Source organism: Python bivittatus, unplaced genomic scaffold, assembly GCF_059951505.1.
Source record: "Python bivittatus isolate LINGU-HERP-01145 unplaced genomic scaffold, Pbiv_v1 ctg000090_np1212, whole genome shotgun sequence".
Taxonomy (NCBI): Eukaryota; Metazoa; Chordata; class Lepidosauria; order Squamata; family Pythonidae; genus Python; species Python bivittatus.
Window position 1 is genome coordinate 5,763,373 of NW_028277046.1, and position 27,609 is coordinate 5,790,981.

Sequence of the window (27,609 nt, forward strand, 5' to 3'; positions counted from 1 at the left end):
AAACTTGAACCAGTCTTCCAAAATTAGCCTGTTCTACCTAATTGCAATGAAGAATGTTTCTGGTATCTCTGCCTTGAAGGGCTGTCAAGAACTGAAGAGATGTCTAAGAAGATTGCATTTATTTATTTAGCATATTTTTCTATGGTTTCTGATGTCTGGTGGGTATGCGCAATACCCCTCTAGAAGCTGATATTTGGTTGAAATTTGCTCCTAAGAGTTGGTCCAACTCTTCAGAGTGTGCAAGATGTCACCTGCAGGACTGCATTGCCCCAATGGTTTCTGCCCATCCTACTAGGTCTGGCATGGTGGGCACGCTCTGGGTCCCCTTGGTGAAACGTCACCTGGTGGGGCCTCGGAAACATGCCTTCTCAGTCATGGCACTTGCTTTATGGAACAGCCTCGCCCCAGAGATACGGATGGCCCAATTCTAGTGGCCTTCAGAAAAGTGGTGAAGACCTGGCTTTTCCCCCAGGCACTGGGGCCAGGAAGTTGATGGAGCTGGCACAGGGTGGCTGGCGGAAGAATGCAAGTTTTATCAGACCCTCAACGCTGTTTACTGTTTTCGCGGTCTTTTCACTGTATTGTGTTTTATTCTGTTCGCTGCCCCGAGTGCCTTCTGGTCGATGGGCAGCTCTGTCAGTTTGTTTAATAAATAAAACATCCATCCATAAATATATAACATTTTTGAAGGCTATACAAACCTGCGTGCTAGCCCCAGAACTATTTCCCCCATATTGAGAATGGGGAATTCAGAGAAAGGCTCAGCCTGGAAATGGTTTGAACAAGGCAACCATTGAAACGAGAGATGCTTTTCTCTGAGTCATAGATAGGTCTTCCAGCCAATTTCAGCTGGATCGCAACCAGTGGGAGAAAGCGAACGCTGCTATTGCTGGGGGTTTTTTTAGAAGTCGGGGGGGAGAAAAAGATGCTATTATGGAAGGTTGAGCTAAAAGATACTAAAAGACTATCACGGTCCACCGTGTTGCTCAAGATTTAAGAGAGCTGAATACAATCTACGTCCTAGGCCTATTGGGCCAAATCTTATTTGTATCATTGATTAAAATTGGAAAATCGCTGTGATTCGACAATTTGAATCAATTAGGAAAATCAATCCAACCTGATTCTGAAGCCTTCCAATTGATTCAGAGGTCTCTGCTCCAATCCCATTCTACTCCAGTTCGATTTGTAAAGTTGATTAGATCTGAAGATTCAATTAAATCGCCTCTGAATCCCTTCTCCAAATTGAATTTTTGCCCAGCCCCTAATACGACGGCGGATTATTATAATGGGAAACATCAATATGCCAAAAGTCAGGGTTTTTTTTTTTTAATCTTAGCCTAACCATCTCCCGCACAAAATGGCCATGAGGTTAAGTAAGTAAGACCAGCAAAGAATATCTGAAATCAGTAGACTAGCTAGGGAAAAAGATGGCACTGGGCCCGGAGGCCGTGCGACGTTTCGGAAGGGAAGAGAGCTGTAAGACCCTGCCTGCTGTCTCTTGTCCTAGCCCAAGTCCCTTGCACGGTGCCAAGAGCTTACAGAAGCTCACGCTAATATCCTGGCACCAGTCCTAGATTTCCAGACTCCCTGAAGGGCAGTAAGTATTCAGTGACCTTGGTGCCAGCATGGAGGTGGTGTCACTGGCACAGCCGCCATACCCCTCACGGAGATCTAAAACCAGCGGAAGGGAGTGCCAGAAGTCCTATCACAGAGAGGAGAGAAAGAACAAACGTTTGGCAGGACTCCTCCAAATCTCTAAGCTCCTAGGTTTCTGGCCTGGGCGATCAATTGTTAAGAAGCACACTTTGTTGACCATGGAAGCAGGTGTTGACCATCTCTAGACTCCATAGGACATGGTTGCAATGGAAAACAAGCCCTCTTGAGCCCCAGACATTTATTGCCCCATGTTCTGATGGTCCTTCGTAAAACTCCTTCCCTGGTTCCCCACCACCACCAGATTTCACTGCATCCTTCTGGATAAATTCCAGTGACATCGTTTCTATGGTGTAGGCACATTGTCAAGTAGTCCAGGCTAGCTTAGCTCTCAACAGCTTTGAGGCTCAGGGTCTTCAGAGTCAAGGGTGGGGAAGTCGACAGCATAGCCTAAAGACCTTCTTCGCCAAAAGTCACATAACATCCCACTGTAAACATCCATGGTGGCTACAGAAGAGATACACAAACCGAGTCTCTTCTCTTCTCACCTTTGGGGGAAGAGAGAGCTGACTGAAAGAGCACAAATTTTGAGCATGGTCTCCCAAATTCTCCTGGAACGAGCTGCCAGGAGGAGCTCAACCCAAACCCAGGTCTGTTTGGTGAAACCATGGCGCTTCCCACCAAGACGCTATCATTGAGATGGGAGTCGAAGCAAGAGGTGAGAAAGTTGTTAGATGGGCCTGTGCCAAAAAATAAAAAAAAACCTGATAGACTCTCCTCTCCTGGGAATGAAGAGATATTTCTGCAAACTGCAGAATGGCAGTGCGACTGTGATAATGAAATCATGCTGTTCTGACTACAAAAGATCCTTTTTCTTAAGGAAAAAAAATGTACTCCTTTCCTTGCTGAACCCAGAGAAACAATACAGAAGAAGCAAGGAAGAGAGATACAGTCCTCGGATAGATGCAGAGAGGATCACACAATTATTTTAAATATTTCTCTTTGTCCTGGGTTCCAGGTATACAAAAGACAAAACGAACATCCATCATATAATAAAACGCATTAACACCAGCAGAGTTGAAATAATGTTTCCTCCAATGGCATTCATTACTGCTTTTCTTATTGTGAGATTGGAACAAGTCTATGTCACCACAGAGTTGGTCCAACTGAGAACTCAACATCATCAAAATGTGTAAAGCCACCAGAACTCAGCCCCAAGAAAATTACTACACTTATTTTCTAGGAAGGGAGGGAGGGAGGGAGGGAGGGAGGGAGGGAGGGAGGGAGGGAGGAAGGAAGGAAGGAAGGAAGGAAGGAAGGAAGGAAGGAAGGAAGGAAGGAGAGATGTGATGGATGGATGGAAGGAAGGAAGGAAGGAAGGAAGGAAGGAAGGAAGGAAGGAAGGAAGGAAGGAAGGAGAGATGTGATGGATGGATGGATGGATGGATGGATGGATGGATGGATGGATGGATGAATAAAGGAAGGAAGGAAGGAAGGAAGGAAGGAAGGAAGGAAGGAGAGATGGATGGATGGATGGTTGGAAGGAAGGAAGGAAGGAGAGATGTGATGGATGGATGGATGGATGGATGGATGGATGGATGGATGGATGGATGAATAAAGGAAGGAAGGAAGGAAGGAAGGAGATAGAAAGAGAGGAAGAAAGGAGGGAAGGAATAGAAAGAGGAAGGAAGGAAGGAAGGAAGGAAGGAAGGAAGGAAGGAAGGAAGGAAGGAAGGAATAGAAAGAGAGGAAGGAAGGAAGGAATAGAAAGAGAGGAAGGAAGGAAGGAAGGAAGGAAGGAATAGAAAGAGAGGAAGGAAGGAAGGAAGGAAGGAAGGAAGGAAGGAAGGAAGGAAGGAAGGAAGGAAGGAAGGAGAGATGTGATGGATGGATGGATGGATGGATGGATGAAGGAAGGAAGGAAGTAGAGATGGATGGATGGATGGTTGGAAGGAAGGAATGAAGGAAGGAAGGAAGGAGAGATGTGATGGCTGGATGGATGGATGGATGGATGAAGGAAGGAAGGAAGGAAGGACGGAAGGAAGGAAGGAAGGAAGGAGAGATGTGATGGATGGATGGATGGATGGATGGATGGATGGAAGGGAGGGAGGGAGGGAGGGAGGGAGGGAGGGAGGAGAGATGGGGTGGGTGGATGGATGGATGGATGGATGGATGGACAAGTCAAGCTATCTGCTGCATGAGGAAGAATATGCGCCACAGTTGGTCAAGATGAAGAGCTGTTGAGAAAAGAAGAAACTGTAAACTTAATTCAGAGACCACAAACATGGCTGCACACTCAGGTAGCCAACTTTGTAATTTTTAAGGGCAAAGCCCTCCAAACTTTCAGCCTGAAGAGAAGATGGCCTTAGTCTTTCTTTTTCGTAAAAGAAAAAGCATTCTCGTAAGAGCCAGCCCTACCCTCGGGCACAGTGTGGCAACTGATTTTTAAGTTTCATGGAAGAGTGGCACATTTCTAGCTACCGAAATGACACAAAGCTTGGGATGTCCTGTGTCCCAAAATCACAAGGTGGTGTTCACCTTGGCTGAGAAGAAAGAGGGGTGTCATCGGTCGCCCTGCCTCAGACCACAAAATTGTGGTGGGTCCTTAACATAATATCTATCCAGCCAACCAACCTTCAGAAACGCTATTTTCCCACCCGCGGCCAAACACAGCACAGCACGTGCCATCTGCTTGTTTGGCACAGACTAAAACTGGGCCTACCTTTAATTCCGAGATGTGCCCTTGTCCTCATGCTACTTTGGCAGCAAAGAAAGTTCAGACCATCATAGATGGCCTGTTCTAAGCTCTGTTTGCAAATACGCTCTCTAGGAAGGAGACAGTTATAACAACGAGGTGGTAGCGGGGAGGCAGATCAGATGCCAGTCTCATCAGTTAGAAAGAGTGGAAGTATTTTTTTTTCTTCCCCTCTGTTTTCAGATTAAAAATACAAGGCTATGCCCCTCTGATGTTCCTCCCCTGTTTTCATCACTCAATGTGGAGAGATAATGTGTCCTGCGCGCACACACACACCACATGTGTGCACATCCACCCAGAGAAAGGGGCCTCGCCCTACTGCCGGAGCACACAATGCTTTTCCAAAGTGGGAAGGGATTATGCAAAACAGAAACCTTCTTTTTTTTCAGGGAAAATCAGGCTAATCCAGTATTACTGAGCAAAACAGCAACGTAGTGGAAAAAAGGGATGTACGTTCGCTTCCGTGGGGAGGGCACAGTCATCTGTGAGTTTTTAGGGGCAAGGGAAAGGATGGGATGGGTGCACAGAATTCAGTGGGAAACCACCTGTACTAGGAACATGCAGACCGGCAAACCTTGGTCTAAAATTGGTCCCCAAATCAGCCTGTGATAACCTCTCCTTACATCCCCTGGATCTTTCTGGGAACAGAGGAACATTGGTGGGCAGGTGCGCCAATTCGAACTCGCGCCCTCGCTCAAGTTGGATGTCAAATTGGGTGTCCAAGGTAGCCCAAACGGCATTCACACACACAAGAAGGGGATAGGAACAGGCTTGAGCGTCTGTTAAGGTTCTCATCCCTGAAAAACCCCTGAAAGTAGGGGATGAAACCAAAATACCCCTACGAATACATGGGAGGGAAGACGTATTTTTTTTAAAAAATCTCTGTCTTTCTATCTCTCACACGTAAGGTGACAATTTATTCACCCAGCAACAAAATTCTCAGTTTCAACAGGTTTCTTTTATTACTATTAGCATGGGAGTTTAAATGAGACATTAATTAAATTCTTGGTTACATTTGCATAGGGTTTGTTAGGCAAGATGAGGAGGAGGGAGGAAAAATTATCCGCCCTTGTATCTAAAACGCCTTTTTGGAGATAATGTTGGACTTGCCTGTCGTTCTGCCAGGCAGACGAAAGAATGCCTCTTCTAAGGAGGCTCAACATTGCAAATGGGTATTAAAAACAATGCATCATTTCTGCAAAACGGCTTGACCCCTTTGCATCAATCAGAAGAGTTGTCCAATCAATTAACCGATCTGAATAATCTATTAAGCACCGCAGCGCTTAATTATCACCATCAATTCACAGTTCTGCAGAAAGGGGTGGCGTTTCATTTTTGCTTTCACTTTTAATGAGGTGACTACGAGGACTCTATGCTACATGTTCCCTGGCAAGACTTTCCATCTTTTTCAAAGGGCACGGACGGTTGCTTGTAAATTCAAGCTGCCACACAGACGATATATGGCGGAGCAAGAGGGGAAGCGAGAAGATGGCTTCCTACGTTGGCTTTGCACAGAATTTTAAAGCACGACCGCACAGACCAGAATGGGCCAAGCTCACGGACAGAGAGACCACCCTTGAGAAGACTTATGGAAAACGCCTGCCGTTCTTTCCTGACCATGATGGACCATGACCAAGACACTTGTGGGAAGAAGCCACCCCTTGATCCTAAATGAGCTCCTACAGTATTTCTGATGCTTACATCCAATATCTCCAATCTGGTGTCTTTCAGTAGAACAGCACTTAAATTCTTGTGCCGCTGAACAAGAGACGGGTCCTCCACTGGTACGGAAACATTTTGGACCATCTCTGGCAGAGCTGGCCCCCAGGAGGCCAAACCAACATTCAGAGCTTAGGACCAGAGAATAAAGTTGAGGAAAAGGACACCAAAAGACCACCCCAAGCTTAAGCTGCAATTCTTGTTCTGCCACGTTTGGTAAGGCACCCAACCTTGAGCCTTCAGGAGACAAAAGTTGCCACCACAACAGTTTGCTGCTTGAGGAATGATACCACCTTTGAATTCTGGGTCCTGCTGTAATCTAGATTGCAGGTTAATCTTGGAGTCCACTGTTCTGAAGTGGCTTTTTCTGGGGGTGACCCAAGTAGATCTTCACTGTGGGAAGAGACTCCTGACAGATGGGCTTGCCTCATGGACCTTGGTGGTCACACTTGATTCTCCTGCTTTTGGCCTGGTGATGGAGAACTTGGGGGTGGGGGGGAGTGGGTCTCACAACCACCCACCCAAATAGAGACATCACCATAGCCCCTGTCTTTGCTTCACCTTATGGTTGAGTTGGGATCACGGCGGGCTGTGACGGAGCTGTCATGCTTTGTCTCCAGGATCCTTAGATATCACCATGCCTTAAAACCCTCAAGGGACTTCTTCGTCCCTTCCCCACTCCTGCTATTTCCCAAGGGTTTTTACATTACACTTAAGGCCCTTGATTTGTATTTCCTACCAGCAAGACCTGCCTGAGTCACGGGGAGGGTGCCGGAAAACAGAGGTAGGAAATCAATTTATACGCCAAATGCATTTTGCATCCCCCTATGCCCAGGTCTTCTTCGTTCTTTTTTCCTCACTGCTAAGTTCACAACTTAGATTAATATTTCACAGCTTGTGTGAAACTCCACTTCGGGAGTAGAGGCCCAGACCCTTATTTCTCTTTCTTCCGTGACTCGTTTTGTAGCCTTTAATGCTGCTGACCTTTCTCCCCTACCTTCCCCGCTTGCTTCCCCCCTGCCGATGACCCTCATTCTTCCAGATCTTCCATCCTCAAATACCTTCAACTCTTCTCCTGTAATGGTAAGCGAGAAAGACCTTGAGAAACAGGACGAAGAGATGCTGCTTGAGGAAGGTCAGATAAGAGAGGGCACGGCCCACAGCTGCATAACGGGCGGAGAAAGAGGCTCAGAAGAGACCTTCCCTAATTTCTCAGGCTGTAAAGGAGACGGTGGGAGATTTGTTAACAGAATTTGCAAGACTCTGTTAACGTAGCCTTACAATGAAGTAGAATTAGCTCATCTGGTTGTGTCTCCTGTCTGGCCTACCTGGGAAGGCTGATATCTCCTGCCTGAAATGACTCTGTGTTGACCAGCAAGCACTCAAAACCTTTGTCCACCCAGGCTTGGCCTGGCTGTCCCTCTTGTTGGGGTTTCCATACTCCGTTTTCCCCAGTGCTACTGAAAGAGGCTACAGAAAAAGGCCAAAAGATCTAACAGAAGCTCTCACCATGCAACAATCCTCTGAAACAATTGATGTCTCACTTAAGAGTTTGAGAGAGATCTCGTTTCCATCTGGAAAAAAGAAGGCTTTTGTTCAGAGAAATTAAAAGGAGACCATTTTAACAGCTCCTATTCCAAAGAGATGATGGCTTTTATATTCAATTCCTTTTTCTTATTCCAGCCCTTGGTGCATTTTACTACAGTCCTTGCCATATATATCTTCATCATCTACCCAGAAAACCTCTGTCAACGGGCAGATTAAAGAAACGCTGAATGAACGCCTAATTTGGCTCCAACCTTACCTTCGCACGCCAGCATTAGGAGCGTGCAAATCAGCAAAGACCCCCTTTGAATTCACACTTCTATCCCGATCAGATGGCGGATGGGACTGAGTTACCTCCAAATCAAAGCATCTTAAAAATATTCCCACTTTTGAAGAAACTACCTTGCGCAGAATACAGGCAAGAATACTACTGCATTTTTAATATATATAGATTGCTAGGGGCAAAGAGGTAAGATAGAGAACAACCATTTTTTCTCCTTTTCCAGGAACACGGTTGGCCAAAGAAATCACTGAGGACAACAGCTAAGGCAGAATGGGAAATCAAATATTCAGGCAGGTTTTCAATTCCTTCCATCCACCCCCTGCATTCTGGAAAATTTAATGGGTTTGCAGATAAGGCCACCTCTGACTCCATCCAGGTGGTCCAGAACTAAATGGTGTCAACACAAATTGCTAACAGACACAGGCCATTTTACGTGTGCTTTGGGTTGTGTCATCCAGAAAACTCCACAGTTCTTTAAAATGAGCCCTAAACTCTAACAGAGAAGACTGAATGACAGATTCCGAAAAGGCAACCCACAGATGCAAACATCACTGAATTTAACAGCTCTTACTCCCTAGTAAGGATGCACAGCAGAGAAGAAAGATGGTCCCCTTTCCGGACACTCATTTCTGCACGAGACGCAATCTATTCCCGCTGTAAATGTTTTTATTTTCCCTTTAAGACGGCTGAAGATTAAAAAAAACTTGTAAATCTGACTCCAATTGTCCCCAAACAACATTAAAAAAGCAAATCGGGGCAGGTATTATGCTAAATCGCAGTTTGCTTAATTATAAACCACTATGTTGGATTCTCATTATGACCTAAGCTGTGTTGTGAACGTCATGGGAGGTATGAAGGCAGTCTAGATGTGCACAGATGTGAAGGTGAAAGAGTCTGGAGGATAGGAAGGCTCTTGAGTTGGTGCTTAAAACTGAAAGAAGGTACCTCCAAAGGGGTTATTCCAGGAGAAAAGATCCTTCTTGGTTGCTACTGAATATTAAACTAGTAAGGAAACACACAGCGCTCTCAAAGATAATGCAAAAGAGACTGCCCAGAACAAAGACACAGCAGAGAACCGTGCAAAATTGGGTGTTTTCATGCTATGATTGACTGTTCAATCCCACCCAGATGGAAAATGGGGTTAAGCACTGAAATTAAGGATGGGCGACTCCATCTCTTCTACTTCCAAACGCTTCCAGTCTCCTCCCTCCTGCATACCTGCAATATTTTTTTTGGGGTGGGGAAGCACACACATATAGACATCTGGGTTCACCTTTACCTCGATCTTCCCTAGCCTGTGGATTCACTTTCCTGAGCCATTTTTGGCACGCAACTGGCGAGCAGACTGTAAAATTCAGAGGTGTGTAAGATGCAAAGGATATGCTAGCCCTGGCAGCTGACAGTTGCCTCAAAATGCCAACCAAATGAAATTTATCCTGCATCCTCACTCGTCAAAGAGGAAGAAGGTCAGTCCAGAGGGGCACATCACTCTATAAAGAGATATTCCCAGGAGCCTGAAGTATTAAATGGTGTTGCTTTCAAACATTATGCGACGGTGCCTGGAGATCCACCATCTTCTCAACCTTGAGTTTTGAGTTTATGAAGATTCTCAGTCATCCAGGTAGAATTGTCTGGAGGCTGAGTCATGGCAATGGGATTTCTTCTCTTTTTGGTAGAGACGTTTCCAGTTGCCACGACTCAACCTCCAGACTTGAGTTTTGAGGCTCCTGTGCAGACTGGCGTGGTGTGGAGGTCCCTTGGCCACAGGTGGACCTCTTGAGAAGCCCAACCACACTCACCCGATACCAGACGATTTCTCGCATCCGGCCGTCCGTCTTGAAGTTACATTTCAGAGTCACAGCGTCGCCGACCACCACAGGCGGAAGAGGCTCGATACTGACCGTGAGGTAGCCTAAAGCAGGGGGGAAGAGAGAGGGGGTGAGCCATGAAGTGTTTTGGGATGGTATTCCTGGATTTGGGGACCCCAAGCTGACCTCTCTCTTGCCCTGGAGGAGATCACCAGGAGAACGGGGCTGGGAACAGAAGGAGCACCAGAAGGACATTTCAAGTTGCGTTAAATGAAAAAAAGGAGGAAAATCAGTCTGATTGGCCATTAATTCTGAACCCTCAGCCACCACCCTTCCACAAAAATACTACAGAAGGGTCAATAATCTAAGACAATGTAAATAAAGTACCAACCCCCCCCCCCCGCACTGTAGAAATGCTAGAAAGCATGATAAAGCAATCTTGAGTTTATTCTTTTTTCCCTTCTTTTAATAACGTTCCAACTCTTCCAAATATTGTGGTCGCCTCCATTTTTATTTCACTTTGCTTTAAATTGCTTTTATCTGTGTTATTTCACGTTTGCGCCTGGCTTGTTATGATTTTATTTTATTTTAGTTTTTCTTTTCATTAGAATTAGCTGTGTTTTTCTGTAATTGGATTAAGAACTGGCTATTTTTAATTTTACTCATAGGTGGGCGTTGTTTTCTTTGTTCGCTGCTCTGTAAACGGCCACGAGTCTGCATTGATTTGGGGGCATACAAGTAGGATATATAAATAAATAAAATAATTACAAGGCAGCTGACAAAACGGAGTGACATGTGAAAACCATCAATGCTGATTATCAACTGGACTTAACTGCAGATCTCCAGAACCAGCAGACTCCTGATTTTGGTATGTCTGCATAAAACCAGAATCAAGAGCAAAAGAGTAAAAGCTTAGAGAGGAACAAGTGGATATTGAAATTCCTCCAAGCAAATGGCTACGATCACGTGGTTGGGTTGGTGTATCCCAGCAACGTATGGATGGTTCAACCGTGTTTTGTTAACTAGGTCACAATCCAGTGGTTTCGCACAACAGACTGAGCCGCAAACCTTAATTCACAAGCCACCATGGCTGGGTTGAGTGAGACCAAACACAAGGCTTAGTTTATGATGTAGACCTAAATCTAGCTTTACAAATAAAGCAAGCATGAGTCTTTTTCTTGTAGAATGAATGCGGATTTATACACCCATTTAGACAGACTTAATTAATGCATTAAAAAGTGCAGGAAATTTAATTCTTTAGGACTGCTTTCACCCCAATTCCCTTATCCACGGCTTTTCCATTTATTTCTCCTCGGTCCCAACGGCTCTACAACTCGGTCCAGTGACCAAAACAAATCTTCATCCTTCACACCTGTTTAAACTCTGCAGAGCTTTCAGGTAGGGCAGTTCAGGTAGGACAGAACCAGGGAGGTAAAAGACGGACGCAACCGGATTTTAAAAATTTAAGCCCTGTGAAAAATGCAGAAGCCCCCAAGTTGCCAGGGTGACTTCTGACAGCTGCAGAAGAACACCTTGAGGAAAGTGAATTATGGATTAGGGACGGTGTAATCGTCTTTTCTCCGGTTCCCCCGGCCTCCTCAGCAACTGGCCGGGGATGCAGCAAGGAGGAAAAACACAAATTTCTTCTCTTGGTGGAGGTGAGGACTCCTGTGATGAAAGGAGTAAGGGCAGCCCACCCAAAGCAAATACCATCTGTTCAAATACATTTTCTTGTACCTAACAGTTGTTCTCTGGACCTGTGAGTCTGTGGCTATACCCAGGTTCAGATCCAAAAGGCACTGGGACTGCAGTGGGGCGAATTTGCCTGCAAACTATCCTGCCCCACAGTTGCAGCCCAGATGGTGCTAGTAGACCTCTTTGACCCCAGCCACTTGGAAGATAGCTTCCTTGTAATCTCTACAACCTGGTCCTGAAATTGCTCCTGTCCTGTTAGATGGCTCTTCCACCAGCGACAAGTTATCTAATTCAACCTGGGCAAGAAAGGGACAACCAGAAGCTTATGGCCAGACCCAACATCTGGATCATGCCAAACGTTTACCTTTAGCATGGGCCCTTTGGGGATGAGTCTCAGCACAGGAAGAAGACCAACAGTTGGGGAATGAAAGCCACCCAGGGTTTTCCAGCTGTCGATTTGCTGAACTAATCAAGGGCGTTTGAACAGAAGACTTCAAAATGGGACCTCTTTCGTATGCTCGTTATCTTTTTATGCCCGAACACCCAGAAAACAAGGGAAGTCCTATCTTAAAACCTGTGACCCGGAAAAAACAGGTGGTTGAATCAAAGAGAAATGCACCATTTCCAGGAGATTAAAAGGTGTCCACTTCAGCTGTGAAGTTGCACGCATGGCTAGAACATCAGAGAAGAAGCAACCTTGGCCTTCAACTCCTTCTGTGCACACACACACACAAGGAAAGAGTGTACAGTCATACTGCTTATATCCACCCCCTTCTTTTTAGCCACAATGAAACGTTTAAGCTGAAAGCTTCAGTGACGTCCAAGAGCTCAGACATCTGACATGAAATAAAACTATGGAGGAACAGAAGCGGATGGGTTTATATTAAAACATGTATCTCCCTTTCCTGCTGCAACATCAATGCACAACAATGGGAAGGCAAGTTATCCTTATCGTAAAACTGCAGAATCATGCACTAAGATGGAAAAGGGCAGAGAAGAACAGGGGATCGGGGCTTCAGTTGATAGCGGGCGTAGAGCCTCCCGATTATAGGAAAAAAGGACAGGAAAAACATTCATTCTACAAGAAAAACACAAAATCCGGGAGAAATTTTGAAGACCCTCTTAATTCAAGAGAAAGCTTATTATAAGCAGACAATGCCTAGTAAGATCTGGACTCCAAACTGCCTTGGAGATGAAGCAAGTCAACCATCTCCTTGACCTTTTACCCGGTGTTGAATCCGTCCGAACTGTGCATTTCTACAATAGGTCCTGGAGGAAGGAAGAGGATCTGGTTTGTACATCTCCAGAGCCAGAAGATTGCTGGAGAACAGAAAACGCAGCCCAAACATTGACAATGCAACCCTCAACATGGGCTACTCCCTCCTTCCTGGACCCAAATCCCTCCAGGTAGCCCCATCGCCCCTTTGAAAAGTAAATTGCGGCTCTTGTCTCCGTTATCCATGGCGGAACCGAACAGGCCTTATTTCTAAGAGATCCCTCTTCACATACAATTTTATCTCCACGCCGAAGGAAATAACACTGGAGCATATCACAGGGAGATGTAAATAACGTCTTAATGGAACTGTCATGCGGAGAGGGGATGACAGAAACACAATCATGCGCGGCAGAGAAGGAAGGGGCAGAATTAGGAAAGAGGGCACAGCACAAAGAGGGTCGTGCTGCCAAGACCCCCTGAAGGTCCCCCTTCCCCAAGAGGCCGCCTCCATTCACCAAGAAGGGAAAATAAGGGGCCACGGGTCCCTCCATTTGCAAAGTAACCATCTTTCTAGCGCGCAACAGCTGAGTTGTTGAAAGAGGCGGGTATCTCGCCCGTCTTCCTCCGTGCAATCATCGCATTTGCAAAAACGGCTTTCCCCATCTCCGCCTAAACAAAGCGCCTCGATGTTTAGATGATCGGTATCTGAAAAGCTCTATTTGTCACACGCAGTCACAATTTCTCAGCTGACATCCTGGCGCAGAGAGGAGGTGAGAGGGGAGGTATTCCTCATAGGAAGGCAAATCTGGACGGGGCAAGCAGAGGAAAGAGGAATAAGGATGCAGTCAGGGCAAGGAGGGCAAGTAACAAGTTGAACCTGGGCTGCAGGTATTCAGGTGACCACAGGATGGCAGCAAAGCGCTTGATTTTCCTTTACCTCCTTGCTGCTGCCCTCTAGTGGCCACCCATATGTTTAAATACACCTAAAATTTGCAGGAGGGTTGAGGGTTAAATAAACCTAAAATTTGCTGAGACAATTCATGGTTCAGCTCAAACCTAAAGTAGATTAAAGGAAGAGTCTTGAGAGACTGATTCCACCCCTTCTCATTTTCCTCTGCCCTCCGTTGCTGCTTCGGCACCACTTCCGTTCAGCATGGAACCCCAGCTGATCCGGAAGAAAGGACCACATAAAACACTTGCGTAACACGATGTAACCTGTCAGCTTTGGTTAGTTGTCCGTGTTAAGAGCAAATTAAGACCTTCAAGAGCTCAAGCAATGTTTCTTATTCGGAGGATGCAGGTAATCCTAAAGGATCAGGGATCACAAAATAAACATATCTGTAGTCCTTCAGCAACTCCCAAGAAGATTTTGCAACGGAAGATTATTCTTCCTTTCACCCTAAGCTTCATCCACATGGAAAAACTGCTTCAGAAAGATTTCCTTAAAACTGGAGCAGGAGTGTTTCCTTTGGTGTGGGAATGCCAGGCAGAATGCCACCAGGTTTTTCAGGTCCTGTTGAGTACATCATATTGGCCCTTTGTTTTCCAAGGACAGAAACAGGCTGCTTTCTGTCAACAGCAATATTATCTTGCATATCCCCTTTCAGTACAGGTAGTCCTCACTTAACAACCACTGTTGGGACTGGCATCTTCATCGCTAAGCAACACAGTCGTTAAGTGAAACATCACGATTGGAACGACTTATGTCAGTTCCGCTGCGGTCGTTAAGCGTGACACCACATGACTTGCGGCTTCCCCACTGACTTTGGAAGCTGGCTGAGAAGGTCGCAAATGACGGTCATGTGACTACAGGACGTGCAACTGTCGTAAATGCATGCCAGTTGCGAAGTGCCAAATTGCGATCACATGACTGCAGGGACCCTGCAACGGCTGTAAGTTTGAGGACTGGTCGTAAATCTATTCTTTTAGTGCCATCGTAAGTTCAAATAGTCACTGAACGAGGCAGTCGTTAACTGAGGACTACCTGTAATATGTTTCTGCCGCAGCATGAACAATTATCACTCACTGAAACCAAGCACAGGATCTCTGATAGACTGGTATTCAAGCCAACCTATCATGGCTGTAAAATGTTTAATCATGGAAACCCAGTTTGATCTAATATAATGCATGCTTTCTGGGCATAATGGAACATCCAGATTAACTCGGCTTCAAAACATGCTCAGAACAGTTGCAAACAATAAATGCATCACATTACTGTCAATTTCACCTCGCGATAGCTTTCCTTCAAATTCTACCACCAACAACATCAGGAGAAAAAAAAACAAGAAGGAAGCAAAGCGGCCAATTTTTTTTTCCCCCATTCTGGAAGAATTTTCGCAACAAACCTGCGCCCGTGAAGCAGTTGGAAAATCAATCTCATCAGCCTAATCTCAATTTCACACCTCTGCGCAGTTGTGCTTGGAGAGAAATGTGGATGCGAACAGCAGCTTTTCTTCCCTTCGCTCAATTCCCTTCACCTGAGATGACGCCAAAATGCCCGAGGGGTCCGGAATAAATTATGCACATCGTGCATTGGCAAAAAAAAAACATTCTTTCCAAGATAAGATGGTTCAAGAGAAAGGATTACTAGAGGCAGAAGAACGCTTGTCAACTTCCATGCTGTCTTTCTCTGAGTTGTTCCTCCAGTTTTATCTGAGATTCTCCTTCTTTATGCATGTCCTACCCAGAACAGGAGCTTCCCAATGTCTGTGGAGGATAATGGCGGACAAATGCTCCAGCCAATTCCAAAATCCATAATGCACACAAACATCTAGAAAAGGCAGCCATGGGAGAAGAAACTTTTAACCCATTATTTGAGTTCTGGTTTATCTTTATCTTGGACGATGTGCCATCAAGTTGGTTGGCTCTTAGTGACCACATAGATGGACCTTCTCCAGGATGATCTGTCCCCAACCTGGTCCTTCAGGTCTTCCAATGGTGCACCCGTCACCACTGAACCTGAGTCCCTCCACCTTGATGCTGGTTGTCCTCTTCTTCTCTCTCCTTACACCTTTCCCAGCATTACTGGCTCCTCCAAAGAGCTGGGTCCATGTTGACTGACTGACTAAATGCCATCAAGTTGGTATTGACGCTTGGTGACCACATAAATGGACCTTCTGCAAGGTGATGTCTCCCCAACCTGATCTTTCAGGTCTTCCAATGATGCACCCATCACCACTGTAACTGAGTCCCTCCACCTTGATGCTCATTGTCCTCTTCTTCTCTTCCCTTCCAAATTTCCTTTATTTTTATCCATTTATGCATTTGTTATTTTTATATTTACTCCTAGGATTAAGAGAATAGAAGTTATCATGGCATTATATTTGCTGCAAAGGAAATTGGAAGTTTCCTCTCTTTCTGCCTCCTTCCTTCCTTCCTTCCTTCCTTCCTTCCTTCCTTCCTATTTCCTTCCTTCCTTCCCTCCCTCCTTCCCTCCCTCCCATTTCCTTCCTCTTTCTATTTCCTTCCTTCCTTCCTTCCCTCCCTCCTTCCCTCCCATTTCCTTCCTCTTTCTATTTCCTTCCTTCCTTCCTGCCTTCCCTCCCTCCCATTTCCTTCCTCTTTCTATTTCCTTCCTTCCTTCCTTCCTTCCTTCCTTCCTTCCTTCCTTCCTTCCTTCCTTCCTTCCTGCCTTCCTGCCTTCCTGCCTTCCTGCCTTCCTGCCTTCCCTCCCTCCCATTTCCTTCCTCTTTCTATTTCCTTCCTTCCTTCCTTCCTTCCTTCCTTCCTTCCTTCCTTCCTTCCTTCCTTCCTTCCTTCCTTCCTTCCTTCCTTCCTTCCTTCCTCTCTCTATTGGTTCACGTTAGTTTTTATGTTCTTTGTAAAACTTTTAATAAAATTTATATTTAAAAAAGTTACCAAGGCAGATATTTCAGGACTCCTGGCAAAATATCCAGCTGGATTCAATTAAGTGTGGCTGAGACCAGGGAGGAACCTGTCAACGCTTCACAACAATCTTTCTAAGCAGGGGAAATAAACATCTTGATGTCTTTCAACCAATTCAGCTGCATGATCCACAATTGGCTGGACTACTAAGGAGGGATAGCAAGAAACCTTTAGAAAAGCGTGCATTAAAAAATAATAACCACATAGGTTTCGCTGAGCTTTCATTAATTTTGTCATCCTTCCCCTGACTACCATATTACTACTATATATACCACTATATCTTTACTATATTCCTATCTTTCCTTTCTTTTTAATTTCTCTATTTTTTTCTGCACTTCCCATTTTTTCTTTTTATTCTTCTATTTTTTTTTAGCTCGTATTTCTTTATATCGTTTTAACTGTAATTTTTAATAAAATTGTTAGTAAAAAAAAAAAGAAAGGGTGAACAGAAAGCACAGCCCACCGCTGGCCTTTTCCAGTAGAAATGTATGCGCGTGCACAATATTATGACAATTCAATTTATTGCCTCAGCACCCTCATTTTATCCCTCTGCTATGTTTATTTAACCATATTTTGAATATACATAGCTGCTGTTGATGCAGTTCGTTTGCCAAAAAAAAGGGGGGGATCTCTTTTGCATCTTAGAGAGGAGAAAGATATAGATAACACACACACACCCCCCACAAAAAAGAGAGAGTTCACTTGTTCATATCCAGATTGGAGCTAACCTTCCATCTTACAAGCTGCAACTATATTTTATTTTGTCTTGTTTTTAATCTTCTGCTGATAAAGGGACAGAAAAAAAAATGCAGAGAATCTATTCTGCACGGTAACCCAGAGACCTAAAATGAAATGGTTGAATTGATGGGAGTCTTATCTAAATACTGCTGATAGCTGTGATTAAAAAAAAAAGCCTTCTAAAAAAGGCAGCGTGGAATCAGATTCATTGGGAGGCTTCATTTGTAAACGGCGCGGTCCAAACCGACCTGTCAATTTGGTGTAGCAATAATAATAATAACAACAGCAATAATAAAACATTAACTACGTATCTCACTCACTCAAAAAGTTCATTTCCACTTGATTGCAACCCTCAAGAGCGTTGGGCAAACTTCAGGAACTGTCAATCAGATCCCCAAGTAGGTCTGAGATGAAACTACGCTCCTCGGGTTGGTGCGTTTATTTGGTAGCGCTGAAAAAGCAGCTTCGGTAATTGTCGAAAGCACGCTTGCACGCTCAGAAAACACCCCGGACAGGTGTGCTTTCCTGCATTAATAGCAAGCAAGGAAGATGTCACGAGAACCCTCCACGGTTCCTGACGGTTTGGGAAGCAAACAGGGCACAAAATATTTGCATTTTGGGCCACCGTTTTGGTGCACAACTTACCACCGCTTTCTAGTACCCCCGGGGGAAGCTCAGGCACTTGTGAAATGGCGCCGTACTACAACTCCCATTATCCCACACCGTGCTCTTAGCCGCCCAGATTCTTCCCTATCTCGCCACAATTCCGTTTAGATTTCCCTCGACGATTCTGCTCCATTTCCAACCCTTAAGTTCAGTCCATTCCACTGGCAAAGCACAGGCGGGACTTTATTTTCAAGGCATCGCCTCTAATCTACGCATTTTGGGGCACGCGTTCCCCACCATGCATTTCCACTGCGGTGTCTTTTGCTGATTTATGGATCGTGTTCACACATCCTCTGTAATCAGGCCAGGGACTTCAGCGAGTCCGTGCTTTGCTCCATTGTGCAAAAAAGGAAATTCAAAATGGGTTATTCAGAGGAAGTGAGTGGTACGACTTGGGCTACCATCAGCACATCCTTTAGGAAAATTACCCCCTTCATACAACCTTGTTTCCATCATGATCCCCTTCCATGCAACCTTGTTTCTATCTTCATTTTACGAAGGAATCGTCCACATTGGAGAGAGGGTCCCCGATCTCCAAAAATCTTAGTTGGGGCAACAGATAGGTTTTTCCCTCCTGGTCCTCCTGGCTTTGCTAAAAATTCAACGGTTTTCTTCCTACTGATGGAGATCCCTTTCCTCTTTTTCGCTTTTCACTTCCTTTCCAATACAATGTATATATTTTTCTAATCTCTCCAGCTGCTGATAGTTATCTAGCTTGGCGCAAGAGCGAAAGAGACTTTGTGTCAAACATTGAAAAATGACTTCTCAAGCTGCCTTTCTCCCTTCTGTAAAGGCTGCGACGTGCTCCACACATACAAATGAATCTGTGTGTCCGGGCCCTTCGATCTAGCTCAGCTGATGGTGTGTGTTCGGACTGCAAAGATTTCCTTCCCGGCCACACCAAGGTCATTGCAGCCCAAAGACCCTTCTGGTGCGACATCAAAATTCTCCATCCCCTCTTATTCCAGGGAATAAGAAGCTGAGATCTTCCTATCTGAGGCTGAGGTTGTTCCATCAGGCCAGGATACGAGAGGACTTTTAGACAAGATGGCTTCCACAGTCTTGGGGTGCACACCCCATTTTCCAACCCATCTGGCTCCTTTCCTCTGCAATACCCTCTCCAAAATCCATTCCTCCCTGGAACGACTTTTCTTAAAAGGCTGGGATGCATCTTCATTTATCCAGAGATCTTCTAAGAAAGAGAAGGAAAAGAGGCTGAACAGGTCCACTGCAGATTTTTTAAAGAATTGGTGCCAAAATTGGAGGCTCTCTGGGCTGCTGGACCACGGCCAGAAGTCAGTCTGAAGGATCTTCCCAGCTTCCTTGGGACTAGAAGGTGGGACATGAGGCAACAGCAGCCTTTTCAGCTTGACAATATTTCAAATGACTTCAACCCCATCTCCTAGAGGGCTCCTCCAAGCAGGAATTGGTGGGTCCAAAGGATCTGGGTTGGAAGAGTGCATCTTCCACTTCTGGAGATCGCACAGCCATGAAGATCCTACAAAATATTACTCCTCAGAAGTCTAATCCGTATTAGGGCATTTCCTGTCGTGGGGTGACCAGGCTTGAAACTGGATTGGAATAGGATCTAAAGACCAACCTTATTGAACATGACTTGCAGTGAAGAACATCACTCCAATAAAAGTATTGCCAGGAGCCACTGGATCTGGACGATGTCCCATCCAGGCTACGAGCTCATACCAAGCTCAGCCCAATTGTAAGCCGTTCTATCAGGACAGCAGCTCTCCCTTTACAAATCCTTTGTAAAACCCTCAACAAAATTCACTGTAGGTTACAGTGGGAGTGAACCACCCAGATAGACATCACTGTCATACAAAAGATCTACCATAACCACGTCCCACTAGCATTCATTCCACCTTATAAAGCCGTATTTGGGGAAGAATTGGGCAACCTATCCACCATTGGTCCCTGCAAGTCCTTCTTTCAAGCTTCTCTTCTTGTTCCCCTTGCAGATTCCATAAGACGTGCAGGAGGCAGCTCGAAAACAAGCATTTTCCACCTCCCTCTGTACTTACATTCACGGAGAGAGAGTGATGCTTAGCTTCCAAGATGACAATCCAATTTTATTGATGCCACTGCAGAGACAGAATTTTGCAAAGCTTTAAGCCTACAGCAAAAGCCACCAGGGAGGGAGTTGTGGCCAGGAGCTGGGAACACACAGCCACGTCTGCTGTTGAGGTAGGCGTGTCATTGTATGTCGACTAACCCTTCAAGGAGAGAGGACACGTAAGCCCTACAGAGTTTGCCATCCCTGTCTGCTAGCCCGCCAGGGACTCCACAATCCTTCTGCTGTCATCATCATACTTGTCAAAGTGGCTCAACATGGTCGCTATCCCATTAAGCAACTGGCCTTTTGTAGCAAAAGCATCGCACGTTTTACAGCCTCTGGCGTCCTTCGCAACATCAGGATTAAGACAACTCCCTTCCAGAGGCTCCCACATTTCAGATGTTTCTCTGATTTAAAACTGGAGAATCTTACACCTCGCTTTTTGAAGTGTGGGAATCCATCACCGAGAGGCAACGGTGGGTTGCAGTTCAGACCCACAGGGCAGATCTTGAGCTGAGCCTTCCTTCCCAGGGCTCTGCTTCCACTATTCCTTGCTCATTATAGAAGCCAGGTTCTAGTGCTTGGGTCCTCTTATAGGTAGTCCTCGTTCAGTGACCACAACTGGGAGCGGCAACTTGGTCATTAAGCGAAGTGCCAAGTGCTTACGATCTTACTTCAGGTTTCCTTTGCTTTACAGACCTGCGAAGGTCATAAATACGAGGAATGGTCGCAAAGTTACTTTTTGATCACCGTCGTAACTGCAAATGGTCACTGTCCAAGGCAGTCACTAAACGAGGACTACCTGTATTTGAGAAACTGATTTCTAGCACAAAGACACTTCCTCAACACTGTTTCTCCTAAATGTTTACCTCTGTGCATCTGTTCCCTTCACTCCTCTATTGCTTCCTTGGCTTCTGGCTGCAGCTTTCCTAGATTCTTGGCTTCTGGCCCAACTAGATGGCCAGAGAGGCCCTTTGGATTCCAGGATATGCCTTCCGGTGCCCAACTTCCACGGGGGATCCAGGATAAGCGAGCCGATGTATTGATCTATTTCAATTGCACCCAGTTCCTAAGCCAAATAAAAAATCTGCACGCAAGGTTTTTCTTGCACATCGTCCCAGCCGTGAATTTCAGAATTCAATTTTTTTTCCTTCCAGCATGCACGTTTCCGAAAGTGGGAGAAAAGATGTCAATAGCATGATTAAAAAGGGATGGAGATTTAAAGTCAACAGGTAGGAGCTTAATCTAAAGAAACCTCTCATTTCGACCACCAGGCCAAGAATTCAAGATTATTTTAGCAGCAGACTTGCTACTAGGCTGCTGTTGGTGTTCCTGTCCCCACTTCAAAGGGGCTCTTTATTTAGAAGCCGTGTTTCTCCTCCACAACGTTGTCGCCGAAACGCAACATTCTGATTAAATTTACCAACTGGGAATTGCATCTCTTCTGATTAGATAACAGCCCAACAGAATACAAATATTTTCCCAGTAGTGCGCCAAAGGTAACATTTGTAATACCCATTTTCGAACGCAGCCACACAGAGAGAGATAAATACAATTTGTCCTCCTAAATCAGGACAGACATCCTTTTTAAAAAATGCAAATGTTTACAACATGTTCCTTCTCTCCCTTGAAAAGAAGTCCCCTATGAATCCACTGGATTTATTCCCATGTTTAGGCTGTTTAGATTTAAAGAGAGGACACTTGAATTTGAAACCGCAGGAGGGAACTGGAACTGAGTAGCCTCCTCCTGTCCCTCCTGTCGATTGTGCGCTGAGAAAAGCAGCATTTTTTGCTAAATGTTTTCACGTGGGGCGAAGTTCTCCAGCACTTTATCAAGATTGCTGTTCTTTCTTTCAATTATTGTAGGGCATAAAGAGCATTGGGTGGGTGGGTTGGGAGAGGGGAGGACCATCCCTTGTTCCTGGATAATATCTGGCAAAATGGCCTTCTGCTTTGAGGGGCCAAATTTCACACCCCCCTCAAACATCGTCCTCCTCCTCGAGAAAAGCGAGCTCAGCTCAGCTCCAGACCAAAGTCAAACCATTGTAAGATGTCCTGGTGGTCCAGGTGGCCACAGTCTATGGCAATTCCATAGCAGCCAAAGTCACAGCTTTTTACTGAATTTCTGAGCCTTTTCTGCTCCAGCTGGCCTCCAGACTTGCCAAAAAACCCGTCATCAAACATCCTGAGGAGGCCTCTAGACCACACCACGTTTGCAAGCACATTCTCTTTCTTCCACCCATTCTTATCAGAAGGAGCACGAAACCACGGCATCTCCAACATGGCACACGCTTTTCCAAGCGGCGCCCTCTCTTCCTCCTCTCCCCGTCCCAAATCCTTGCAGGATTTGACTGACAGCGTGAAAAGGAGGCTGTCAATCATAGCGAGTCCAGATGAGATGTTGATAGATGGCCTGACAGCTGTGGGTCTCTGAGGCCCCATTTCCCACAGTCTAAGCAACTCTCCAGAAACGTTCGTCTGCTCCACGTGTTGCCTCTGTGGCGAAAACCACGTATTAACCTGATGTTAATGTTTTAGCCACTGTTTAGTCCTGGGGCTACCAGAGGGAGTTTGCTGGGAAGTGCCAAAAGGCCCTCAAATCTGTGGACTTGCGCTTGGAGCCCAAACAGAACGTGGTTTCCCACCTGGAGGGGTTGAACTTGCTCACGTGAAGCAAATGAAACGGGCCGTGGCTGAGGGGCTGAGCCCTTAGTAGGTGACAGAACTGCAGAAAAATAACCGACTGAATCAAACTAATGGAGTCACTGGTTTTCCTGCACATTGCAGAGGGTCAGACTAGATGATGCTTGGGTTCCCTTCAATGCCACAGTTCTGTGACCTCCTTAAGGAAGGAAGGCCATTCCAAACTCTCTGCTTTTAACCCAGCGGCGCACCCCTCCGATTCCTGCGCCGCGCAAATCAGGAGGAAGCCGATCTGAACCGTCGGTTCCGCTTGGAAAATCAATCCGATTCAATTAGTTGAACGGATGCAACTCCAACCGTCGGTCTGGGCTGCTCTGGGTTTCTAAGCCGAGCCAGAAAAAGTCCACATGCTCAGAGGTGCTCCGATTGCCTCACTTGACTAGGAGGCACCCCTGTGATTTGAGGACTGAGATCAGAAGGCCCTCGAGGGTCCTCTAAGGGGTCGTCTTAGGATCAGGAGAGCTTCTCTGCCCTGGACCCGCTGCCCTTCCCGTGACACACCTTCCTCTCCCTCCCCAGGTGCTTCCACTCGGCCTCCGCTCTCCCGAGGTGACAAGAGATAATATTAACACATCATCATTTTAATCAGCACATGATTAACAAAACTTCATGCATAATTCAGGGCAGTCCATTAAGGTTCCCATCGCTTTCTTTCGCTCTGCCGGTGGCAGCTTCTGCCAGCCGCTGTCTGTCATTCTCACCTACCACCCGTCGCCCACCTTAGCCCTCACCCACGAAAATAAGGGCAGGGCAGAAGAAGGACCCACGTAGGCTGCTCTACCACCGCTTCAACAACACTGGGTTCAAGGAATATGTGGCCCTTGAAATGAGGGGGTTACGCTGTCACACGAAGCTTTGCAGAGAGGAATCCTTCACCGATGGGATGAAAGTTCTCCTACTGGAAGGCAGACCGCTTCCATCTCTAACCTAAGCCCCCTACCCAAATCACTCTGAAATCGCCCTACGGAAAATTATCCATATTTGCTGCTGAATTTGGGGTTGTCTGGAGGAAGCTGATGATAACACTGGATTTTATGAACTTCCTGCTCCTCGTGGACTGAATCACTCCCTTCCAATGAAATCATTTGCAGAGCCGGATGGGGGGAATCAGTGGTCCTTAATCCTGGGGAGATGGCCCACCCTTTCTTCCTCCTCTAGGATAACATAAGCAGCCTTTCCAACTGGATCTCCAGATGTGGTTGCATACAACTCCCATCATCTACATCTGGCGTGGGCAACCATACTGCAGGATGACAACACTATAGTCCAGCACATGAGGGTGCAGGGGAAGGGTGGGCGGTCCAGAAGACTTCCAAAATGAAGCATGGCACGCAACAATGCTAACCGAGAGAGCCATGGACATGGCCTTGAAGGCAACAGTCGGAACCTGTTCCCAAAACAAGGGCAGAAGGAGACTTGCAAGACAGCCTGACTCAATCAAGTAGAGTCCTAGTCTTCTCGTGGAGTCGGTTTCCTGATCTGGTCTACCTCGTAGGGCCGGCAACTAAGAACAGTGTCAGCCCCCCCCTTAAGACATGCCTATGATGCGCTCATAAAGACGCATAGGAGAAATTCACGCAGAGGTTACCATGAAGAATCTGCTTGCTTGTTTGCCTTAATGTACCAAATGACACGGAAGTAGGACAGAGCTCTGGGAGAAATGGAATGGAATCAAACTCAAGAGGTCCACCTCTCCCAAGGGAGGACCCAACAAGCTGTTAGCCAAGACGCCGGGTCCCAACTGCAGAGAATCAAGAAGGCGAGACGTAACGACCACAACTAGCAGACAACACTTAATGCATCATATTGACAAAAGAATGAATCAGCCATTCAATAAAACAAGTGTTGACACACCAGCTTTTACCAGCTTTTCCATGGAACCACCACACCGCCCTTTGTCAAGGTACAAGTGCATCCAAGATCTCTTGCAGATCACTGCAGACGTCTGAGAAACACTAGGTGGGCAATCCTACGGGCCATTTACAATTAGGGTAGAAGGTTGGCGTTCTTCATTCAGGAATTTCAGAAGAACATCAGAAGTCCTTGAGATACCACTTGGGAAAACTATCCAGAGACATCTCCACTTCCTTGGACTCATGGACGCGTGGCCCAGGAAGGAACCCTCTTTCACATGTACTATCGTGCATATCAATCTGATCCAATACACAACCTTGTGACAATCCCAGTCACCGTGTGATCGCTGATGGGCTAGAACAACCCCTCCCTCTCAACCCAGCCCACCTCACAGGATTGTCATTGTCCTGGAAAAAAACAGACGTGAGATGTAAGCATGAGCCAAATAAAAATCCCGACTCTACCTAATTACCAGGATTTTCCAAAGTGGTCGGTTGGCACAGAACATCTCACGATGCAAGCAGAGCAATGCATAAGTGAGACCCAACCTTACGGACCCCTCGCCATCAAGGCAAATAATGGGGAAAGCCTATTTTAGTACCTGATAAATGATGTAAAGGGAGACAAATATTATTCCGAGAGGAGAAGTTGCCTTCACGCTTCTGAAGTCAACAATCTCTTTAGGTAGAAGCCTTAGAGAGTTTGCATACATCTCTCTGCGTGTGACAGTGAGAAAGAGAGATATATGTGTAAGTTTCACTTTCTACGACGTAGGTTGGAGGGAAATGAATGCATCTGAAATGTTAAGCAATGGAAAGAGACATTTTGCAAAAGATTCCTGCATCATGGGAACATTCCTGTTAGTTTTTACGCCTCTTTTAGGCTACTGGGTGCTCCAGAGCCTGGGAGAAGATACAGCCAACGCAGACCTCTTGATTTCTCCTAGCCCCCAAGAAGAGAATGACTTTCCTCTTGCAAGCCAGCCTCAAACTTGCAGATACTACCATCTGTAGGACTTCCCCGTCCATGCTACGAGTCCTTCCTAGTCTTCTGTTTCCAACCTCCTTTGCAACAGGGAAGAGTGAAAGAGAAAGAGAGCAGGGGCCACATTGCTCGGGGGACTCTTGGACCTGTAATTTCAGCACTAATGGGAGGCCCAGTTAGTCAGCTTTGGAGGGAGGGCCAACCTATTTGTGCAATTTGCAATTTTGCATTTTCAAACCCATGCAAAAGCTGGCTCTTAGTTTGCCTCTGAAATTCATGTTTTTTGTAATTTTGCAAGGGAACTGGCCATAAACGCTCACATCAGGAGAAATGAGCTAAAAAACCCCACCCCTTTCAAACAAGTGGGATGCTAAGACTGGAAAAACGAGAAAGACGGAGAAACGGTGTCTGAGCTGTGACGTGTTTTGCTAGATTCTTCTCTGGCCACCACGTTCAGAGGTGTCTTCTCCAGCCCTAGTCCACACGAGGGACCACATTTGGCCCGTGGTGCCAAACTAAGTCTGCGCTCACACCATTACAGGAGGCAGCAAGGAGAGGCAGAAAACTCCCATTATTGTCAAGAAAGAAGACGCTGCGTTGGCACGTGGCACGCTGAACAAATACGGTGTAAGTAGGATATTAAGCCCACCAAACAATTAAGAACCGGTAATTAAAATTCATCTACCTTCACGGTGCTGTGCATTAAAGTACCAACCCTTAATTATATGTCTCTTACCGCCCTGATCTGTAAGAATGTACACAAAACAGTTACCTGCGTCCCTTTAATTCTATTTTATGGACATTTTGCCGAGGAAATATAAACATGCATTGTATAGAAACTGGTTTGGAAATACAGCCAGAATCCCCAAAGCCTTGCAGGGGAGACCACCGCATTTAAAAACTGCAACCAAGGAAGACTTCCCTGTCCCTTTTTGGGGCTGCAACCCCCAATTTGGATTTGTAAAACCAACCCTGTGAAGAAACCTCGGTTGGTCCTACAGAATTTCCAGGAAGCCTATTTGGAGGGAGGGCAACGTTTCTTGCCCTCCCTCTGAATTGACAGCCTGCACAGGACTCGGAATGGGTGCCCGCTCGGTGCCAAAGGACTTGTCCTCACAGTCCAGGCAGAAATTTCCGGCTTGGGTTTACGACCTCACGCTGCAAACGAGGGACATTTCACAGCTGAGCGCTTCTGCGAGTCAGAGGGAAAAGGCTCTACACGTGGAAAACTAGTATGTCACGAGAAATGTCATCCTCCTTGGCATGTTTATTTTCTGCTTGCAAGGGTCTTTAAAGCGCTGTGATTAATGGGGGAGCGCTTCTGCGGCGGAGCAAAATAAGGCAGCCATTGCAGCCTCGTGGAGCCTCAGCCAAGGCGAGTGGCGGGGAGACTAATTTTTGATATTGTGCTCCAGTGAGCTGGAACAGCGGCCTTCGGAAGATCTAAAGAGAGAAATAAAGACATTAACGGAGGCTCTCGTCTCTGGCCTGGCACCGGCCACGTAACTGTAATGGATGATTGTATCTCCAGCAGATCTGTTTTTCATTAGCGGCTGGCGAACGTAATAGGCGAGATAAAAAGCAGGTGCTTACAGACTTTTTATTGGTCACTATTTGCTGTCATAATCAGGCCATGATTTATAGGAGCCGGGGTGGCGCAACAGGATGCTTGTTCAGAGGCCAGAGAGCTGGAAGCGAGGCGAAGCCCCATGGGGCAGCGCAATGCCAACCCCAGGCGGCTGCCCACGGGGCCGGTCCTTGGAACTCGCTGCCACCGGGTGCCGAAATAATCCGGGAGCGAAAAGCCGAAACGGGCGGGCGCGTCGATGGGAAGGAGCCGCAAAGTATTTTTTTAAGAGGACCACCGTTGCAGGGTTGCAGGGATAAACGGATCCCCAGGCTTTAAAAAGACAGCACGTTGGCGAATTGTCGTGCCAACAGGCCCACAAAGCTATTTCAAGCGCGACGGGCAGGCGGGCGCAGCGAGGCGAGGCTCACCTTCGCCCAGAAATGCACGCTTGCGCGCCATCCGTTTGC

General features: G+C 46.2%; 1 protein-coding gene across 6 annotated transcripts in view; it reads right to left on the reverse strand.

The window, feature by feature from the left end:
• The window catches only part of IGSF21 (immunoglobin superfamily member 21), a 180,569-nt gene that overhangs the window by 50,470 nt on the left and 102,490 nt on the right, over positions 1-27,609 (reverse strand). For all 6 annotated transcript variants that reach the window (XM_088136868.1, XM_088136869.1, XM_088136864.1 and 3 more), the window contains one exon: positions 9,755-9,867. In XM_088136868.1, the coding sequence (XP_087992994.1) occupies positions 9,755-9,778 (24 nt within the window). In that variant the 5' untranslated portion in view covers positions 9,779-9,867. The remainder of the gene's footprint in view (positions 1-9,754; positions 9,868-27,609) is intronic.